At 34.4% G+C, this 20117-nt stretch overlaps 2 protein-coding genes across 4 annotated transcripts in view; both read left to right on the top strand.

The window, feature by feature from the left end:
* The window catches only part of LOC127847546 (mucin-5AC-like), a 127317-nt gene that overhangs the window by 74734 nt on the left and 32466 nt on the right, over positions 1–20117 (top strand). The gene's annotated exons all lie outside the window — the stretch shown is intronic.
* Positions 4229–18980, top strand: LOC127847545 (mucin-2-like). Of its 3 annotated transcripts, XM_052379547.1 has the most exons (13): positions 4229–4579; positions 5012–5049; positions 6114–7696; positions 7811–8210; positions 9140–9255; positions 11451–11509; positions 11611–11777; positions 11956–12133; positions 12554–12751; positions 13205–13403; positions 15567–15698; positions 16072–16239; positions 18028–18980. In XM_052379547.1, the coding sequence occupies exons 2-13, from the start codon at positions 5019–5021 to the stop codon at positions 18073–18075; spliced, it is 3279 nt and encodes a 1092-aa protein (XP_052235507.1). In that variant the 5' UTR covers positions 4229–4579; positions 5012–5018; the 3' UTR covers positions 18076–18980. The 3 variants fall into 3 exon arrangements, with proteins under 3 accessions (XP_052235507.1, XP_052235506.1, XP_052235508.1); XM_052379546.1 differs by having other exon boundaries at positions 6114–8210; XM_052379548.1 differs by lacking the exon at positions 16072–16239 and having other exon boundaries at positions 4235–4579; positions 6114–8210; positions 18028–18978.

Genomic DNA, 20117 nt, shown 5'->3' with positions numbered 1-20117 from the left:
TGCAATAATTGATAGAGAAGTAGAAGCACACGTGTGTAGTATTAAATTCATATATCTGATGTAAGAAAGAATCCCTAAAACAATACGTTGTACTGATCGAAAGTGCACATTCTTAATCTATCATCTGATGTATAAATAGTTCTTGTTTTATTGTTAAAACGCCAGTACAACAAAGATTTCAAAACTAGATCATGACAATTGGACGAGATGTTCGGTGATCGGTAACGCATTTCATCCTTATTTCAATATATACAATGCATAACAGCATGCCCGAGAAATCTGCATTCAAATCTGAATATTAATTCCTGTTCAAAGAGCATCATAAATTAATGACGAAAGAGTAAAATAATTTACCTTTCTAGCAACGCACGTACGCCAAATATTCATTTCGCCATGGCAATCACATCCTGGGATGATACAATTGGTTTATACACTGTGGTATTGTTGCTTTCAGTTGAGATGTAGAGACTTTTTAGAGCAGTTGTTTTAGGTTTAAACAAGCTTTATTTCCGATTTGATAAGTTTTGGTCGGACTAGCTTTTTTCATTTGAACTATAGTTATAAAAAAATATATATTTATATTGTTTTGATAATTAGTTTAGGAACATTGAATCGTTTTAAGACCCGTCCCCCTAAATCTTATTGTGCATTTTGTTCTATTTTACTGCATTAGAACTCCAATTGAAGTTGAAGAACAATTTCTGTACTCAGAAACTGAAGGCATTACATAAATATTTCATGTGTATACAAATACACATTTCCTTTTTCATACTTTAATTCCTAAATAAATGTGTATCGATTTGTCCTATAATTGGTGCTATAAACAAGTTTTGATTTATATGCGTTCGTGCGTCCGTACATTCATGCGTTAGTTTTCACCGCTGTTCAACAGACTCAGTATCCAAGATAGAGCCTTCGTGCAATGTTATTGAATAATGATACTACTTTTTAAATCTCAAAAGATATTAGGTTATACTATAAGGGTTATATTTGAGTTATGCTGATCAAATCGTTATATGTTTTATTGTTTTCGCTAAATGCAGGAAAAATGTCTTAATAGTGAGCTTTTTTGCAGTTCATACTTAATTGATACATACTTAACTGATATGTACTTAATTGACACATACTTAAAAGATTTTTTAAATAATAATGAGTATTGTCTCGTGTATAATATATATCTGTATTAAGCATTGAATAAGTGAACATAAACAGGCGGTGTTTACAAGAAATGTAGTACGTAATTAACCAAAAAATAACGTGATATTATGACGAAACGGATACAGTATCTGGATTAATATAATTGGACACAACAATAAGTATTGTAACATACACTATGTGAATACAACATAGAATTTATAAATTAATTGCTATCACTCAAATTATGAATTACGTGAATAAAAGGTATTTACATGTACATTTCTTACTGTTGTTCACATCTTGAATATTACCTATAATAGTGACGAGGATGAGCGAGCGAAATAATTGAATAAGGCGAATTATAAGGACATGTCGTATTGAAATGATGATCTGTATAGGCATTTTATTTCTAAATCCCTCCCTGCAACACAAAAGTTGAATGATAACGATAAGACAATGAGCCATTAACACCCCAACACATTCACCAAAGTACATTACACTCAAATGCACTTCTAACGCAACACTACATTTTAATTTCTAAAAAACGGAGAAAGCTTTATATTAAAATTGCCCACCGTGTTGTTGAAGAACATTGTTAAAAAGGTGCATTAAATCAGGCATCAATTACGCTTTGGCCGCGTTCAGGTGTAATTTCCTCGTGCTGCGTGTGCAATTGTTATCACGCTAAAACTTTTTTTGCATGTTATTCTTTTTTAGGACAATACGTTTGAAAAAAACAACGACATATTTGTTAAAATATTATAATAAAAAGCGCATGTGTGCAATACGACGATAGCAGACTGTTTTATCAAGCATTTTTGTGACAAGTTGATCATCGATGTTAAGACCTTCACCGAATGTAGTCAAATGATCACATCTACAATTTAAATGATAATCCTTACTGATAAGAGATATGTGTATATTAAAATTTGAAAAGCATTGCGTTAGAAAAGTATGCAATGCACTTGCAGGTTACCAGCAATTTGCCAAAATTCGCGATTGCGCTATTAAACATACATCTGAGCCATAAATTTTTAAAAACAAGTTTTTGTTATCCTGATGTAAGAACCCACCTTAAATGATGAAATTGCAATAAATTTATAATAATATTGCGTTTCACAATTTCCACGTGCAAATAGATGAAACTATGCATACCGCACGTGCTAAAGCGTCCGATTGTCAAGGATGAATGCTTTTATCGTGATCTTGCTCAGAATATAGTCAAATCATCACACGTACAATTTCAAATCAAAACCTTAACTAACAACTGAGATATTCAAGTTTGAAAAGTGTTGCGTTAGAAAAGTCTCCACTGTCTATTAATGTACATAAATCATTTGGCTCCTGGGGTGTGGCTATTTTGATCCCAGGAACGTTATTTGAACAAATTTAGCTGAGGGCAACTTTACCATGCTACACACTAAATAACGAACTCCGACCCTTCAATTGCTGTAATATTAAATCTAAATTATATGACCTCTGGGGCGTGGCAAGTGTCGAATTCATGGTAATGAATTGAAGAAATTTGATAAGGAAACCGTATGTGGTGTCAGAGTTAGGCCAAATCCCTGATCCTTGCGGTTTCAGAGACGGTGATTGTTAAAGGTTTCATTTTTAAATATATTCTTAGCTCTGTTTACATCAATATACAAAGGACCAAAACAGTTTGAACAACTTTGAAAGAGGGTCAACCTAATAACGAACAAACCAATTACTGCGCTTAAAATTATTTTCGTGAGCATGAAAGTTCTTGCGTGTTAATGGGCATGTTTACAAATTTTATCCCTATCAGCTATACGTTTCGTGTTACGTGCGGCAGAACAATGAGACGGACGGACAGACGGACAGAAGGACGGGACGAATGACTAAGAGTATAACTATATAGCCCTCCACCACTGTCAAAGTACTCAGTTCATAAAATCCGGAGACGTAATTAATAAATGAAAAATCTGAACGAATCAAAATATATACAGTATTTTTTTAAATATTGTTTACATTCATTGGTATAAAATGTATGCAAACTGATGTTTTTATCCACGAGTTGTCGAATATAAGTATAGATGTGCAACAAAATAAACCACGGCGGTAGTATTAATTTAATTGAACATAAATCATTCTTATCTCATATGATTTTGTTCGTAGACATGTTCGAGTGTGTGATTGGCGTACATTATTTTATCTTATCATTGTATGTAAATAACGCATTCTGGCGACGGAGGAATTCCGACCAGGATGTTCAAGTTTGGATCGAATAAATATGATGAGTCAAACAAACGCCGACGCCTTAATAGTATGCTGTTTTATATGTGACTTCAACATCCGCGCACAAATATGCTATTATGTCCTTTTCGCCATTATACACGATGATGATCGATTAAAATTGTATTGTTATTTCATATGATTTTAAGTCTGTTTTATATTTTGCTATGCTAGACAATATCTGGCCGGACTGACCTCAGAGTCATCAATTGAAAATGTTTATAAACCGACTGCTATAATATGTTTATGAACTATAATATGAACTTCCTAGAGGAGCACTTTCTTAACTCGAAAACGAGATAACTTTGTAGATGATCACTTTATGATATAATATAACAAATCATAAAGTTAAAGGTCCATACAAAGCATGTGACAGGGGGCGAGTTTGACAGCAAGATATAAAAAAAACTAGAAACAGGAAACTCAATATGATTTTACATACCAATATATCAAACCATTGAGCCTTGTTTCTGAGCTTTGTTCGGTGTTTTTGTTTCGTTAGAAACAACGCAGATCTAAGATAATAAACACTTTCATCAAAAAACGGAATGGTCGTTTTTGAGTTCCTTAGGTTCTAAATGGAAACTAACGATTGCCTACTCCAACACAAATTAAACGAGCGAGTAAGTCCCTTTTATATATCAATCATTATTTCGGGTGTTATTTTTATCATTGTGTCGGCTTTGTTGAACATATTGACATTCATTTGCATAAATATTTACGCAACTCTACCCGTGGTAGCGAACCCAATCAATGTTCTGGTTATCATAATTTCAAAGTCAATCTGTTTTTGTAGGGCGTTTACTCCGTGCTGACTTCGCGATTGGACCATAAAACACACACACACACACCAATAACAATAGTGTTTAAATCGTTTAATAATTTTAAAAAATGTCCACTAATGCACGTTTTTTTTAAGAAAGGGTGCACTTACAATCTGAATAAATGACAAAAGGAGCTAACTGCTATGCTATTTTTATATAACCAATTTAAAGAAAAAGACATTTAACACGAATGGCGTCTAATATCGCCGTTGCACTACCATATCTTTGTACGCCATTGCACATAAACCTTGATATAAAGTCAATTTCTGATTATCTCGTCATTTCAATAAACGGGGACTATTTTAACTGTTGAAATCAAGCGATTTTATTTACAAATTGGATTTTAACGGCAAACAGAGGTAAATGTTGGGATATTACACCAAATTAATGTAAAACTGCTCGCACATAAATGCATCAATACTTATAGTAGTAGTAATAGAAGCAGTAGTAGTAGTAGTAGTAGTAGTAGTAGTAGAAGTAGTAGTAGTAGAAGAAGTAGTAGTAGTAGAAGTAGTAGTAATAGTAGTAGTAGTAATAGTCGTAGTAGTAGTAGTAGTAGAAATAGTAGTAGTAGTAGAAATAGTAGTAGTAGAAATAGTATTTGTAGAAATAATAGTAGTAGAAATGGTAGTTGTAGTAGTAGTAGTAATAGTAGTAGAAGTGTATATTATAATTATTATTATTATTATTATTATTATTATATTATAATAATAAACATAATTAGTAGTATTATTATTATTATTATTACTTAAAACCATTACACATTGAACCTGTTCATATCTGTTTTACAGAGAAGTCATGGACAAGTTTTGGCTGTGCATTAATATTGGTATGTGTATGTGATCGACATGTTTTAATACGTTGCCCTCAAAAGAAAACCCCATAGCATGTAAGGTATTTCAATTAAACTGCGAATATTAAAAACTGACATTGAGATAACGTTTAAGGTACAAATCCACACCTTATCTGTACTTTTTGAGTTATTATTACTGTGATTATTTTTTTGTACATTCCTTTCCTTGCGTGGTGAAAAACCTATGAAGCATTGCATGAATTTAAATGAACCCCATCAAATTGATAGTTTGTTCAACGAGAGAAATGCGAGTACAAGGACCATGACTCTTTTCAGTATTTACAGAGTTATCACATTTTGTTAATTGTTCATGTGCCATCATAAAATCACTGTATGTAAAGAATGTCTTTAAAAAAAAAGAATGAAACGTTGATATAGGACATTGAGGGGAAGTGCATTGTACACGAAACATAACTTTTTCGGCAATATTTTTATTTGCTGCAATTGATTATGTCTTGCATAGCACAATACTGCATACTGTTATTCTATTTCGTAATATATTACTCGAAAAGTATTGATTGCATTCAAATGAGAATTAAGTTCTGACCCCGCCAACCATATTGTTTCCATAAGCAAAGGGCTTCAAATTCAAAAATATAAATAAATGGTTTAAAATTAATATTCACGCAAATATTGCCCTTGGTCAACTTTTTGTATCTATAACTCCATTCCTATTGAATATATTAACACGAAACAATGATCTACAAAGACCATGTTTGTGTTAGCGCATAGTGCAAGAACTATAAACGCTTTATTTAGTGCTTATGGATATACTGTTAACATAATTGTTCTTCTGTAGGGCCAAATGTCGAAGTTTATTTGTATTGTGTACATCATAACTCAAAAGGTTTTAATCCGATACTAAGGAGAATTCATTAAATTATAGATCGTATATTGTATGAGGAGGTTTATTATTCTTTTTTATTAAAAAAAAATATTGACGTTATCTGCCATTAGTTTTAGTGTCTTATTAAAAGCATTAACACTAGTGAAAAATTTATTCTCAACTGACTACTAATTGTTCATAAAATATTAACTAGGTATTAGCATCATCTCGAATATAAGCCTTAATGATACTGCGGGCTCCAACCCAACCCAACTGAACAGTAATACAGACAGTAATACTGTTAACGACACCACTGCAACTGTGCCACCATCACACAACACTACAGACAGTTATACTGTTAACGAAACCACTGCAACTGTGCCCCCATCACACAACACCACAGATAATTATACTGTTAACGACACCACTACAACTGTTCCCCCATCACACGACACTACAGCCATTAATACTGTTAACGACACCACTGCAACTGTGCCCCCATCACACAACACTACAGCCATTAATACTGTTAACGACACCGCTACAACTGGGCCCCATTCACACAACACTACAGCCATTAATACTGTTAACGACACCGCTACAACTGGGCCCCATTCACACAACACTACAGACAGTAATACTATTAAGGAAACCACTACAATTGTGCCCCCATCACATAACACTACAGCCAGTAATACTGTTAACGACACCACTACAACTGTGCCACAATCACACAGCACTACAGCCATTAATACTGTAAACGACACCACTACAACTGTGCCCCCATCACACAACACTACAGACAGTAATACTGTTTACGACACCGCTACAAATGTGCCACAATCACACAACACGACAGCCAGTAATACTGTTAACGACACCACTGCAACTGTGCCCCCATCACACAGCACTACAGCCATTAATACTGTAAACGACACCACTACAACTGTGCCCCCATCACACAACACTACAGCCAGTAATACTGTTAACGACACCACTACAACTGTGCCCCCATCACATAACACTACAGCCAGTAATACTGTTAACGACACCACTACAACTGTGCCCCCATCACACAACACTACAGCCAGTAATACTGTTAACGACACCACTACAACTGTGCCCCCATCACACAACACTACAGCCAGTAATACTGTTAACGACACCACTGCAACTGTGCCCCCATCACACAACACTACAGACAGTAATACTGTTTACGACACCGCTACAAATGTGCCACAATCACACAACACTACAGCCATTAATACTGTTAACGACACCACTTCAACTGTGCCCCCATCACACAACACTACAGCCATTAATACTGTTAACGACAACATTACAACTGGGCCACAATCACACAACACTACAGACAGTAATACTGTTTACGACACCGCTACAAATGTGCCACAATCACACAACACGACAGCCAGTAATACTGTTAACGACACCACTGCAACTGTGCCCCCATCACACAACACTACAGCCATTAATACTGTTAACGACACCACTGCAACTGTGCCCCCATCACACAACACTACAGCCATTAATACTGTTAACGACACCACTGCAACTGTGCCCCCATCACACAACACGACAGCCATTAATACTGTTAACGACACCACTGCAACTGTGCCCCCATCACACAACACTACAGACAGTAATACTGTTAACGACAACATTACAACTGTGCCCCCATCACACAACACTACAGACAGTAATACAATTAACGACACCACTACAAATGTGCCACAATCACACAACACTACAGCCAGTAATACTGTTAACGACACCACTTCAACTGTGCCCCCATCACCCAACACTACAGACAGTAATACTTTTAACGACAACATTACAACTGTACCCTTATCACACAACGCTACAGACGGTAATATTGTGAACGAAACCACTACAACTGTGCCTTCATCACACAACACCACAGACAGTTATACTGTTAACGAAACCACTACAACTGTGCCAACAATACATAGCACTTCAGTCGATATGACTGATAAAGTAACGACTACAACTGTGTCCCAACTACACAGCACTACAGTCAATAAGACTGATAACGTAATGAATACAACTGTGTCCACACTACATAGCACAACAGTCAATAAGACTGATAAAGTAACGACTACAACTGTGTCCCCACTACACAGCACTACAGTCAATAAAACTGTGTACGTAACGACTACAACTGAGACTTCAGTACACAGCACTACGAAAAATGTCAACACTCCACTCGAAAAGACTGAAACCGGCTCAAGTATACTTGCGCCGACTGGAGAGGGGAGTGTGATGAGTTTAGGTAATGTAGCATTATATATTTTACATGTATATATTATCTTAAAATATACCTTTGGAGTAATATGGTATATGGGTTACAGAAATATGCATACGAACAAACAATAAACGTACAAGTTTCGCCAATTTTTTCAGTTATGGAATAGAAACTATTTTCAACTTTTCATCGTTGTATATGAGTGAAGTTGAGATTAAGCCTATCTTACCCATTTGAAATCAATAATAAATGAAGTTTCGATATAGTGTATGAAGTATAAAGTTTCATTTAAAGAGCCTAAACGCTTCAATAAAATGTCAATCAATAATAAATGTTGAATTTATTTCGAATATTATCCAATCATCACCTGTAAAGATCTCGTGTTTAGCGGTTTAGTTTATATAATTATTATATTTTTACGAGCGCGTGGTTTTTATTTTTTATTTTTCAAAGAAAACATGATGATATTTGCGATTTTTATGAAAAGATAATAATTCAATTATAAAGCTGTGGACGAGTTATACATACATATGTATGAGGAGTTGTTGTTGCTGTTGTTTTTCTAAGAAAATCGACCTACTTCATCACAGGTAGAGCAGAGTACTGCCAAAGAGTTAAAAGTTTCACGTCCAGAAAAATTAAATATACTTTGCGTTGTACTGTTGCCAGGAAGTGACTTTAACGTTTAAGTAAATTAATGTACTTTTTTTAAGCAACATACTATCAATGGAAAACGAATTCAATGATTTCAACTATCAGAAGCCGAGAAAATTTTCTATTTCTGCCAAAACTTGATAATTGAAATAGATATAATTTATATTGTTTATGTTATTAAGATTAATATATGCTTTTTTATATTAAAAAAAATATTTATACAGTGTATTGATTTTTTGGGGATTTTTTTTTTATTTACTTATTTTTCCACTGGTATGTTTTCAGTACTTTTTATGTTGCAGACAAGTTGGATATTCGAATCACATCCACAGTTATTGTTGAAACACAGTTTAAAGATGAATTGAAGAACACATCATCCGATATGTTCAATAATTATTCCAAAGAGTTTACTGATAAGGTATATTTTTTTGTAAACAATTGTTTGAATTTAGTTGTCGTTGTTTTTTTTATACCGGAGAACCTAGTGATATGCCATTGTCCGTCAACCGCCCGTCATCCTTCTTTCATAATCTTTGAACGGCATGTAATAAACCACAGCCAATTGTGATGAAACTTCACAAGAATTATCCGTGGGTCTCTGATTCTATGCAAATTGTAATTAAATCTTTCCGGTATGTTCTTTTTTTAAGTAGGTAAATTGCGCTTATAATACATTTGAGAAACTGCATTCAGATTAATAATGAAATCAACGCCGAAACCACTAAGTCATATACGATCAAACTTTACAGATAAGATGTGTGTGAGGTACTCCTAAAATACTTTGGGAGTGAGTACTTTGAGAAATATCTTGTCGGTGGTGCTGTGTATACGTTCAATTAACAATTATAGTAAAAGCAGAACTGTGGTTGCAATTGCAATTGATGGAGGAAATGTTTGAAGAAATAAATACCTTGTCAGATTTTGCCATAGATCATATGAATATAACTGGTCGGTGGATGTTGGACACTATGTAAACCTAGAAGTGTTTCGGTGGGTTTCCTTCTTATATGGTTAATGTACGAGCCTTGTAAGAAAATACCCAATACACACACATACGAATCACAATCAGTCATCTTCAACCACCCACCAATGCAGACCCCAAACTCTCTACATGTGAAACGCCCCCCTCCTCAAACAAAAACCAAGACACATAAATACACATACACTTACATACATGCCCCAAACACGCCCACATCCCACAGACTGAACCCCGTGCGTATGACGAATATTCTTCTTATCATGTTGGTTGATGATATTGTATTACTTGTTCACTTAAAGTATGTCACTAGGGACTGATTTGTGTGACAAGTGTGACAACTACTTAGACAGAGGTTTGGAAAATAAAACAATAAGGAACACTGCATTTCATAATACATATTGCAATCGAGTTTTCGAATTTTCAAAAATGTTAGTTGGTTTTTTCGTTAGGGAGCCTTGAAACCTACCCAACCAGGGGAGATATACATATAATCAAATTTTATGTTCCGATTATCCAAATGAATAAGTCAGTTATATGAAATAAAGCAATTCTACAAAGCCCATCCGTACACTTAAGATTAAGGTATATCTTTGTTCCAATTAAATGCCAATCACACATCTTCAAAACGTAATTGTGATTCGTATTTCGCACAGTAAACGACGAGATTATACACATGTAAACGTAATATATGGACGCATTTTCCAAACTAATAGCAAATAAGTAGGTAAATAATAAGTACATCCCATGCAGAGTAACAGACACATCATGAAATGAAGAAGCGTCCAATGTTTGTTACCCAAATCTGAAAACTACAGCAAGCGTTTGTGTTCTGTTTGAACAAACAACTCAAGCAAAATACTAAACGTCACCAATATCAGGGTGCAGAATCAACGGGTTTTTCAGGGGTTTACACACGGGCTGGACAGAGTGTAATCACATCGTTAAGAACTATATTTTTGCAAATATCTCAGGTAATATAAATACGTTTGCAAAAACCTATAGTGCATAAACTACAGTTTTTCTTTCAGTTTGTGTCGATATCTTAAGGTATAAGAATAAATCCTTGAATACGTCTGAAATCAGTGACAAAATTTCACGTTGCGTTTAACATTATTGTGTACAATGAATGCAGTAAAATGGAGTTTTTGAACTAGAACTCATGCTTATTAAATATAGTCAATCTAATGTATTTCACATTGCCATACAAAGCATAAAACTTTGTCTTTGATGCCCTAGTTGAAATTCTTAAGAAAACTTGTTTTAAAAAATTATTTGAAATAAAGTATCACTTACCGTCCAATAATCCAATAAAGTTATAAGTTTGAACCCTTTACGTGACATGATTCTGCACTCTGATATACACTAGCACAGTTATTCTGAACCACAATAAGTCGACGCTTAAAATAATATATATGGCAATACTAATATACTGAAACATAATATTATGATGAATACAATTAATTCGATATAAAATAAGCCGAACTAGTAATATCTACCCATACTAGCCGTACTATGTATTCTTCGACATCAGTGTTGTGAAAGAAATGTATGATTTTACACATGAAAAATGTGCAAACAAATATATAATAAGATGGAATGCAATGTTGTATTGAAGCTTTTTTGTAATTTTCCAGCTTAATGAGCAGTATAGGAACGTACCAAACTTCCGATATGTTCAAGTCGAAGGCTTCAGGTATAGTTAATAATTAGTGTTGGATATAAACATTATAAGTATGCATTGAAACGTATGCATGTATATTCGGAAGATACTTACATAATTTCATTATATTTTAGCAATGGTTCCGTTAAGTGCCACTTTTCATTAATATTTATGGGAAATGCGGAGTTTAAAACTATCTCTGGTCAGCTTAAAGAAAACAAAACATTGACCGTTAGTCTTTCCGACGGAGTGGTGACAGGCGTAATAAATACAAGCCAAATCGAGGCAGAACTTTTGAAAGGTACGTTAGTTATATGCATTCTACAATTATATAATTTTCTTGACATTAGTTGTATGCGTTTCACATGTATATAATTTGCTTTATCTATAATAAAACTTATATGAAATGATTGCTGATCGACTTTATATATAAATTATGTTAGTATGTACAACAAAATAACACCGAATCTTTTAAAAAGTTGAGAACCCGAAATGTGATATGCTGAAAGATAATCCGTGCAACAAAGGTGATAACTGCAGCATTGCAAAAGAAGACAATAAAGTGGTCTGTCGACATCTCTGCACTGAAAGACGCAATTACTGTCATAACGACGGCGTTTGCATATATGATCATACCAAGAGCGATATAGCGTGCAGGTAATATGACGACTTAAAAACTGCTCCTGGCAGTCATCTATCTTTCATTGCTGTAAGTAATCGATCGGTGAGTTTCTATTGTTGGCATCGATGTAGACTCCACGGATATATAAATATTGACATGTTTACCAGATTTGAACATTTAACAAACACATGTATTTTATTTTAATCAGGGACCTATGCAAACAAAGTGTGTTTGTATAGGTCCCTGTTAAAATCAGAACCCCTATCTATAACGCTTTGCAATTCCCTATACCTAATGCACAAGAATTCCCCTAAACGATAGTGTTTGTATATTTAAATTTATAAAAAACAATATTTACTAGGTCAGTTATTTATATGATATTGTATTACTCCATTGACATCCATATAAATTTATGTTATATCATTTGTACGGTAACGCATGGTTCTATTATACAGATGTGTATCTTCTGAGACCTATGTGTTCAGTGGAGAACAGTGTCAAGTGAGGGTCGAGAAACTTCAACTTGAATCAAAGTATATCATTGCCATAGCAGCAAGTGTGGGCGGGGTCATAGTCATCGCTGCGGCGGTGGTTATCGTGTGCCTGGTCTACAGGCTTAGGAGGAGGAAGACATTAAATGAAGCTGAAGAAAGGTCTGAGCCAGTATTCACAAAGCTCCTTAAAGACTTTTACTAAGCTAAAGTTTAACTTTAGGAAAAAATTTCAGATGAAATATGTGAGCAATCCAATGGGTTCTGCTTAAAAATCCATTTAACGAATTTCCGTAAAGTTGCTTTAAGAAGCTTTGTGAATAGGGCTCTTTAATAATTCCATGCTTTGATACGCAGTTATTAACCATTGCGTAACTGACTTTATATTGATAATGCGTTGAGAACATTCGAAAAAGTATAACTTAATTGTTGACAGATTTAACGTATTTCGTTTACAGGCAACTTTTTTCGGACTTTATTCTAGGGGAGGTCGTGTTCACAAATTTCAGAAAGTAGCATACATATAATGATGATCTGATATTTCTACAATGGAATTAACAGAACGGCCAGAAAATGTTTTTGTTAATTCAATATATATTTTATTATTCCATTCAGCGTTGAAAATATTGGCCTAGATAATCTCAAAAGAATCAGTCGGACACGCTCCGAGAACAGTTACGATAAGTTCAGGGATCCGCGCACATCGAAAGAGACGACCTCAAACGGCTCTATAGGTGACTTTGAAAGGTCAAAGGAAACGAGGGTACTGGACGGCATGGAACACAAAGTCACAAGAGACGAGAAAGGCAATGAGGTGATGTCTCCTTAAAAGTTATTCTAATGTAGGTTTTAGGTTTTCTACAGCATTTAGTTTATTCGGAGGGAACTACATTTAACCGACAGGTAACGAGTCAGACTTAGTTACTCGATATATTAATATGTATCACTCGTTGCGCAATTAGTTTTACTGCTATTTATACAATAAAAATTGTATATACAATCTTTACTCGATGAAAAGGTTCGTTATGTAATAACGAATGCGCATATTATTTTCTGAAAGAGTGGTTTATTTCTAGCCAAATATGGTTATGCTACAGCACCCTCGTTAGCTCAATGGGAACAAAGTATCACGATAAGCTATTTAGGTAACGTGATGTCTGTCGTCCGTCCGTGACAAAACTTCAAAGGGGTATATTTGGTGGTCTTCGATGAAAATAGTTCCAAGTGTTCCGGTCTATTTCATGAGTTGGTCACGGGTTTACTTAATGTGTTTTTATATAGAAATCTTCTCTTCAACTGCGAGTTTCTGAGGTTGTTTTTTTGTATGTCACATCACAATATGGTACCCTTCTAATTTCTTTTAATTATGATCTCGTTGCGAAAATTGGCTTCGCCACGGAGTCACCAGTTGGCCAAATACTTTTATAAAGAAAACCTTTACACAAAAAATCTTCTTGTCGTTAACCCTAGGCTGTCATATGTTGAATGTTAAGAGAGTCGCTTCACAGTTTGTTCAAATTATGTTCCTGGAATTAAATGTGGTATGCTCAATGGGGTCACCGGGTTAAATTACACTTATGTATGGAAAACCTTTAAAAATGTCTTGTCTAAAACTGTTAAGCCGAAGGCTCATGTTTTGTATGTAGCATCATCTAGAGATCCTCTACAAATTGAGTTCAAATCTCGCCTCTGGGGTCAAAACTTAAAATTCTTCCGGTTCACATGTTTTTAATATCTTACATAGGGTGACACTTCAAAAATCTTCTTGTATAAAATTGCGAAGTTTTTTATATTTGGTATAAAGCGCCATTTAAGTCCGCTACAAAGTTAAAACCATGGCCATAGGATCAAAACAGGCAACGTGCATGTGATTAAATGGTTAATTTAGACTTTTATTGCAAAATAAGTTTACAGTTCTACAGTTCTACTCCAAAACCACAAGGTCCAGAAAAGTTGTAATGTGTATGTTACGTCACGTTGTGGTCTCCTTCAAAGTGTCTTTTGACACTGATTTCTGCCCTGGAGTCTATGATATATATAAACTTATATAGCAAAATAATTTTTAAAATCATCTCGGAAACCACGAAGATCAAACATTGATATTTGGTATGTAACATAGTGGTCCTGGACAAGGTTTGTTCAACTCACGACTCTGTGGTCAAAACTGGTCACAACCCAGAAGTCATATCATCTTTATAGACGTTTATATAGCAAAAGAGTCAGAGGTGTAATTATTGGTAAATGCCATAGTAAATTGGTCTTTTTATATTGAAGTTTGTTCAATATATGCCCCTGTATTAGCACGTAGCTCCAAACCAGGCGTTTCAATTATTAAACATGTGATATTTCGGGCGAGCGTGAAAGGATCCCTATGTTCCTCTTACTTTTCTAATTCCACAACAAGTGAATTCATGACAATTGCTTACGCACACGATTTATCAGGCGAACAGGTAGTTTAATTATTGATAACGTATTGTTTCTGTCTTCTGTCCAGTGGTTCTTGACGCCACACGGGGCAAACAGGATGTTTAAGTCAATATTTGTCCCGGCATGTATGATTACAAATGTATATGCACACATAAATCCAGACGAATCTGTTTTTGACAAAATACCTAACAAGTTGCATGCATGTCCATGTATAGGCTACTGATAATATGTTAATTTTTACAAACATATTTTGAGATTTATTTGACACTTAATGTGTTTGCTTATGAACGGATCGAAACCAACACTAACATTATTGAAACCCGACTATTTGCCCAACATCGTCCTGCTGTCCCACAATAATATCTTGAACATTTAATGAGTAATTAATAGAATGTGCTTACACCACTCATAAGAACAGTGGATTTAGTAAATGATTCAGTCATATCAACAAATTGTACATGTTTCCCACTATGATATTTAAGCAGCGATGTATTTTCGCCGATAAAATTTGTCTAGTTTAATCGTATTAGGTTCTACATAAATTATGTAGGTGTACATCTACCAGCCAAAGCAGCCACGTGATATCGGTCGACAGCGTCAGTCATCTGTGTACTCGTCTGCGTCAGAGGACAACGCGCAGACCGGAAGTAGCATGTACGACTACATTGACACCGATACGAAGGTAGCATGGGAATGCACATACAATCAAACATAAAAATTTGCAAGAGACTCGGCCCCAAAAATCAAAGTTGGCGCGATATACTGTAATCTATATAATTGGTTAATTTGCAAAAAAAGCATTTTAGGTACTATCATCACAAAATATCAGTTGAAATGTCCGTTCGTCATTTTAAATTATTGTTCATAGAATAGAGAAGTACATGTTCAAATGTTTTATCATTAAATGTAAGTAAGAGGATCCGCGCAACATCAAAAAGATGTGTTTTGGGTCCTTATAAAAAACAATATCATTTTGAATTGCACATATACCCGTCTGTTGTTTTCTCCGCTACTTTAATTGTGATCGTTAAAATATAAACAAAGTGTGACTTTAGCTGCTCCAACAGGAAAAAAACAGCCTTATTCTAGAGCGTGGTCCTTTCTTAATGGAGAGGAACCGATTGCTTATCAGTGCGACGCTGCCCACACGAGACACAATACACAACGAGAGCGCCGATGGCGCTGAAAGCATAGTTGCAAGATACAGGGAAGATGCTGCTGAAGTAAATGTTTAGGTCAAAATATACTAAATAGTTTCCTTATATGTTTCGATGTAAAAGCGACAACTTTGAGCGAAAATAAATACAACATTTTGCACATAGAGACCCCCATAACCATACCTTTTCTTGACGGGCATTCTTAGCTGAATCGATTTAAGCAATAAAAAAGATTTGTCATGTTCAAACCAAAAACAAATTCGACTCAAATCAAAATCGACTGTTTTTGCGCCTTTTTCGGCCGTTTTCTAGTGGATTGTAACCTTTTGCAGTGCCATTTTTTACTTTAATCTCCAACTTTTTCCTATTTCAGGGATTAAGTAGTGAACACCTATGCTTACCCTATCAATATCTCCAAACGATAAAACCAGAACAAAGTGTACAACATGCCTTCGAGGAAAATATGATGATTTGTTTAGAAAGTACAGCCCTTCATGACTCGATTATTTAGTATATTGTAGCCTTAACGATTGCTGACATCACGAGTCGCCCCCCCTTGTTAACAAAATGCTCTATTTTTAGAAACGGGAATTCCAAATAGTGACGAATGTGAATGGTTACAAAATGACATAACTATGAAAATAAATACGTAGAATTACATTATTTCACGCATACCATTATGCAACCATCCGTTTTCTTTTCCGACTTGATACATTTACAGCTTTCCATTTAATATTTTACAGACACAGCACTCGTCCAGAATTCACGCGAATCCATTAAATCCGATGCCACATTTAAACCGTTAACTCTACTCGTAACGTAAATTTCTGGCTATAAGTAAATCATTTTAACTTCAATTAACACATCTCTTACTTTTAAACTCTACTTCATCAAATCCATAGAAAGGCACGTCAGAATCCATGTCATAAATCAGAAAACATTCATCGTACTCCGCCATTTTTTACACATTTTCAAAGAATAAAAGTGCTTTATGCCCCACATTCCTGCTGAGAATATGTTTTAATTTCTATTTATAATTAACCGATGAAATGTTACATATACTTTAACCAGGGCCTTATTAATTCAGTTATGTAAACATTTGACCTCTCACAGAACAGTAAACGAAGGAAATAGAAATTGGGATCCCATATAAATTAGGTGTGAGGTCACTATCAACAAGAACAGAATTGTTTTACGAACGAAATTTGTTTTAGGTTATAAGAAGATTTTTTGACATAAAACGGTCTTAGAAAAATTCACTAAAAACGGTGTCAGCAATATTCTTGGAAGAAAACGTTAGAAAAACGTTTCCCCCCAAAAAATTGTAAGAATTACCATATGCTAAATTAAATAGATATTTCGTCTGATTTTTGATCAGGTAAGGCTTCATAAAGGGTAACCGACCGATGTGGATTTTCAAAATGTGGTATATACCTTAAGCATAGGTGCAAGCACCTATGCTAAAAACTTCACACACACGTGAATAAAACATGAGAAATCGAATTAGAATTGTCAAAACAAAGCGTTGTCGGTTTAAGATTAGAATGAATGTTTCATTGTGTTAGGGTGTTTGTTTGAGTGTGCAGCTTACCGATCCCGTTATACATACATAATCAGTACTATAAAATATTTTAATGACACTGATGTTTGACCGTTGTTTACCACATTCACGTAGCTTTTTAAAGCGTCATAGCAATGTTCTAATTGTATAACCGAACAGTAATAATGTATCAAATGGTAATTGTTTGACTCATTAATTACAATGCGTTTTGTTTGTGGACAAGTTTAATTTTGGGGGGGAATTGATTTTAAAAAATGTATTAAAATGCAGCAACATCGTCTTTTATGTTTTAGTATCAAATCCGCCGACCAAATGTCAGCATCAGAACCATTCGCATCTGAGATGGAACATGCAACAAAAAACAGTATGGTTTAAAAAATGAACGGCATAATAAGTGACGGTTCTTCTAAACGGCATTGACCTTTTAATGGTTTGACGCTTTGAATTACGTTTACGTTCAAATGTTTTTAACGCATAATAAGTGACAATTCTACGGGATAGCATTGCTCTATTCATGGTTTTGCGCATTGAAATACTTTTATGGTCGAAATGTATGTGACAAAAAGTTATAATTCTAAACAACCAAAACCTTTATTTAGGTTTTCCCACAATTCGTAGTGGATGTGTTACAAATAATTGGTTATTCAGGTGTATCATAAATGTTTTTCGTTTTGCCGTTAATTAATAGCAATTTTGGGTAAGTAATGTTAATTATGTATATATATATAAGACTTTTGTAATATTTGTAATACACGTGTGCATGATTGTTTACATTTATTCCATACACATTTTATTTTGTATAATGATACTTTTGCATTTGTCATTTGTCAATTATATCATCACTCGTCACTTAATAAATAATTTCAGTCGTATTATATACCTTATAACATGCTGTTGCTGAATTGTTTATTGCATCACGAGGAATCATACTTGTTCCGAGCAAAGAATTCATAACTGATAAGGATTAGTAATAGCTGTGAGGTTTTTATTCTCACAGTGACCTTCCTTGAAACGTGAAATTTTTTATATAATAGAGGGAGACAAAGTCGGGATGTTTTTGTCTTCTACAGTTCTAAGCGTAACTCTCCTTGAAAGATGTAACTGTTCTAAACTAAATCGGAGTTAACAAGCGAATATTATTATTTCCATGAGGTATATATTCTTGTTGGATTTCAATTATCCTGTTACAGTGATCATAGCTTGCCGAATCTAGAAAGCTTAAACGGTGAAAAATAAATACTTCTACTACTTCTAATAATAATTATTATAATAATACAAATAATACTTCTACTACAGAGTGGGTAATCACGTTATAGTCAAGATGGCGACGTCCATGCCGAGACTAATTTTTCGCCGTTTTATACCCTTTATTACTTTTTTTTTTTTTTTAAATGACGCTCACTTTCCAGTAATGAAAGCAAAAACGTGATAATCGTTTCTTTTATACCAAATGATAATATATGACATTTCTGCAGTGAAATAACAGCAGTGAAAAGAACAAAATTGTTCTTTTACCCGGTGAAAAGAACACATTTTCGAAATTCCTTTTTCTACGTTTAGATTATCAATTTGAGATGTACTTGTTTATATCCTTGTTTATATTTTTTCTATGATCACGAGTAAAATAAAATCGACATTCCACCGCATCCAACAAATTTTCTTTTAATTTTATGCTTTGTTTACCGTTAATTTACATTGTAAAAGAGTTTAACTGAAGAATTTTCCTGGAATAATGTCGTCATTTCGTCAACAAAATGACGTCCTTTCAATGTATTGAGGCACGCCACGGAGAGAGAGGGTCACTTTTCAGCGAAAGGGAAATTATTATTAATTATTTTCTTGAAAAAGGGGCATAAAAGAAATAGAAAATTTGTTCACGTAAGTGTAAGATCGTTTGTAATTTCACTCGTGATCATAGAAAAATAATATTTTCACTCGTGGCTGCGCCACTCTAGAAAATATATTTTCTATGATCACTCGTGAAATAACAAACGATCTTACACTGATATGAACAAATATCCACTATTTATTTCGTATTTAGATTCGCTTTATATCTCGACTTAACTCTACGCAAATTTTCTTTTTGGAGCCCTAATTAGGTCATCCCGCTAAGAAACTTTGCAGTGAGTAAGGTTGATATATACAGGGACCTATACAAACAATATAGTCCCTGATATATAGAGCGAATATTACCATGAAATAAATTCCAGTCTTGCTAATATGGCTTGAACGTGAGCGGAATTAAAAAATTATAATACAAGTAATAAAGTGTATAAAACGGCGAAAAATACCTGCCTCGGCATGGACGTCGCAATCTTGATAATCGCGTGATTACCCCCTCTGATATATACTACTACTAATAATAATACGAATAATAATACAA

The sequence above is a fragment of the Dreissena polymorpha genome, chromosome 10 (assembly GCF_020536995.1).
Source record: "Dreissena polymorpha isolate Duluth1 chromosome 10, UMN_Dpol_1.0, whole genome shotgun sequence".
In the NCBI taxonomy this organism is placed as follows: domain Eukaryota; kingdom Metazoa; phylum Mollusca; class Bivalvia; order Myida; family Dreissenidae; genus Dreissena; species Dreissena polymorpha.
Note: the sequence above shows the minus strand (reverse complement) of the source record. Positions and strands in the feature narration are given on the sequence as shown.

Excerpts from the sequence above, each read along its gene's own strand:
- LOC127847545 (XM_052379546.1), top strand. The coding sequence starts at position 5,019 with ATGGACAAGTTTTGGCTGTGCATTAATATTG. Across the intron at positions 9,256-11,450 it reads CCAAAGAGTTTACTGATAAG|CTTAATGAGCAGTATAGGAA; the intron begins GTATATTTTTTT and ends GTAATTTTCCAG. Across the intron at positions 16,240-18,027 it reads ACAGGGAAGATGCTGCTGAA|TATCAAATCCGCCGACCAAA; the intron begins GTAAATGTTTAG and ends TTTATGTTTTAG.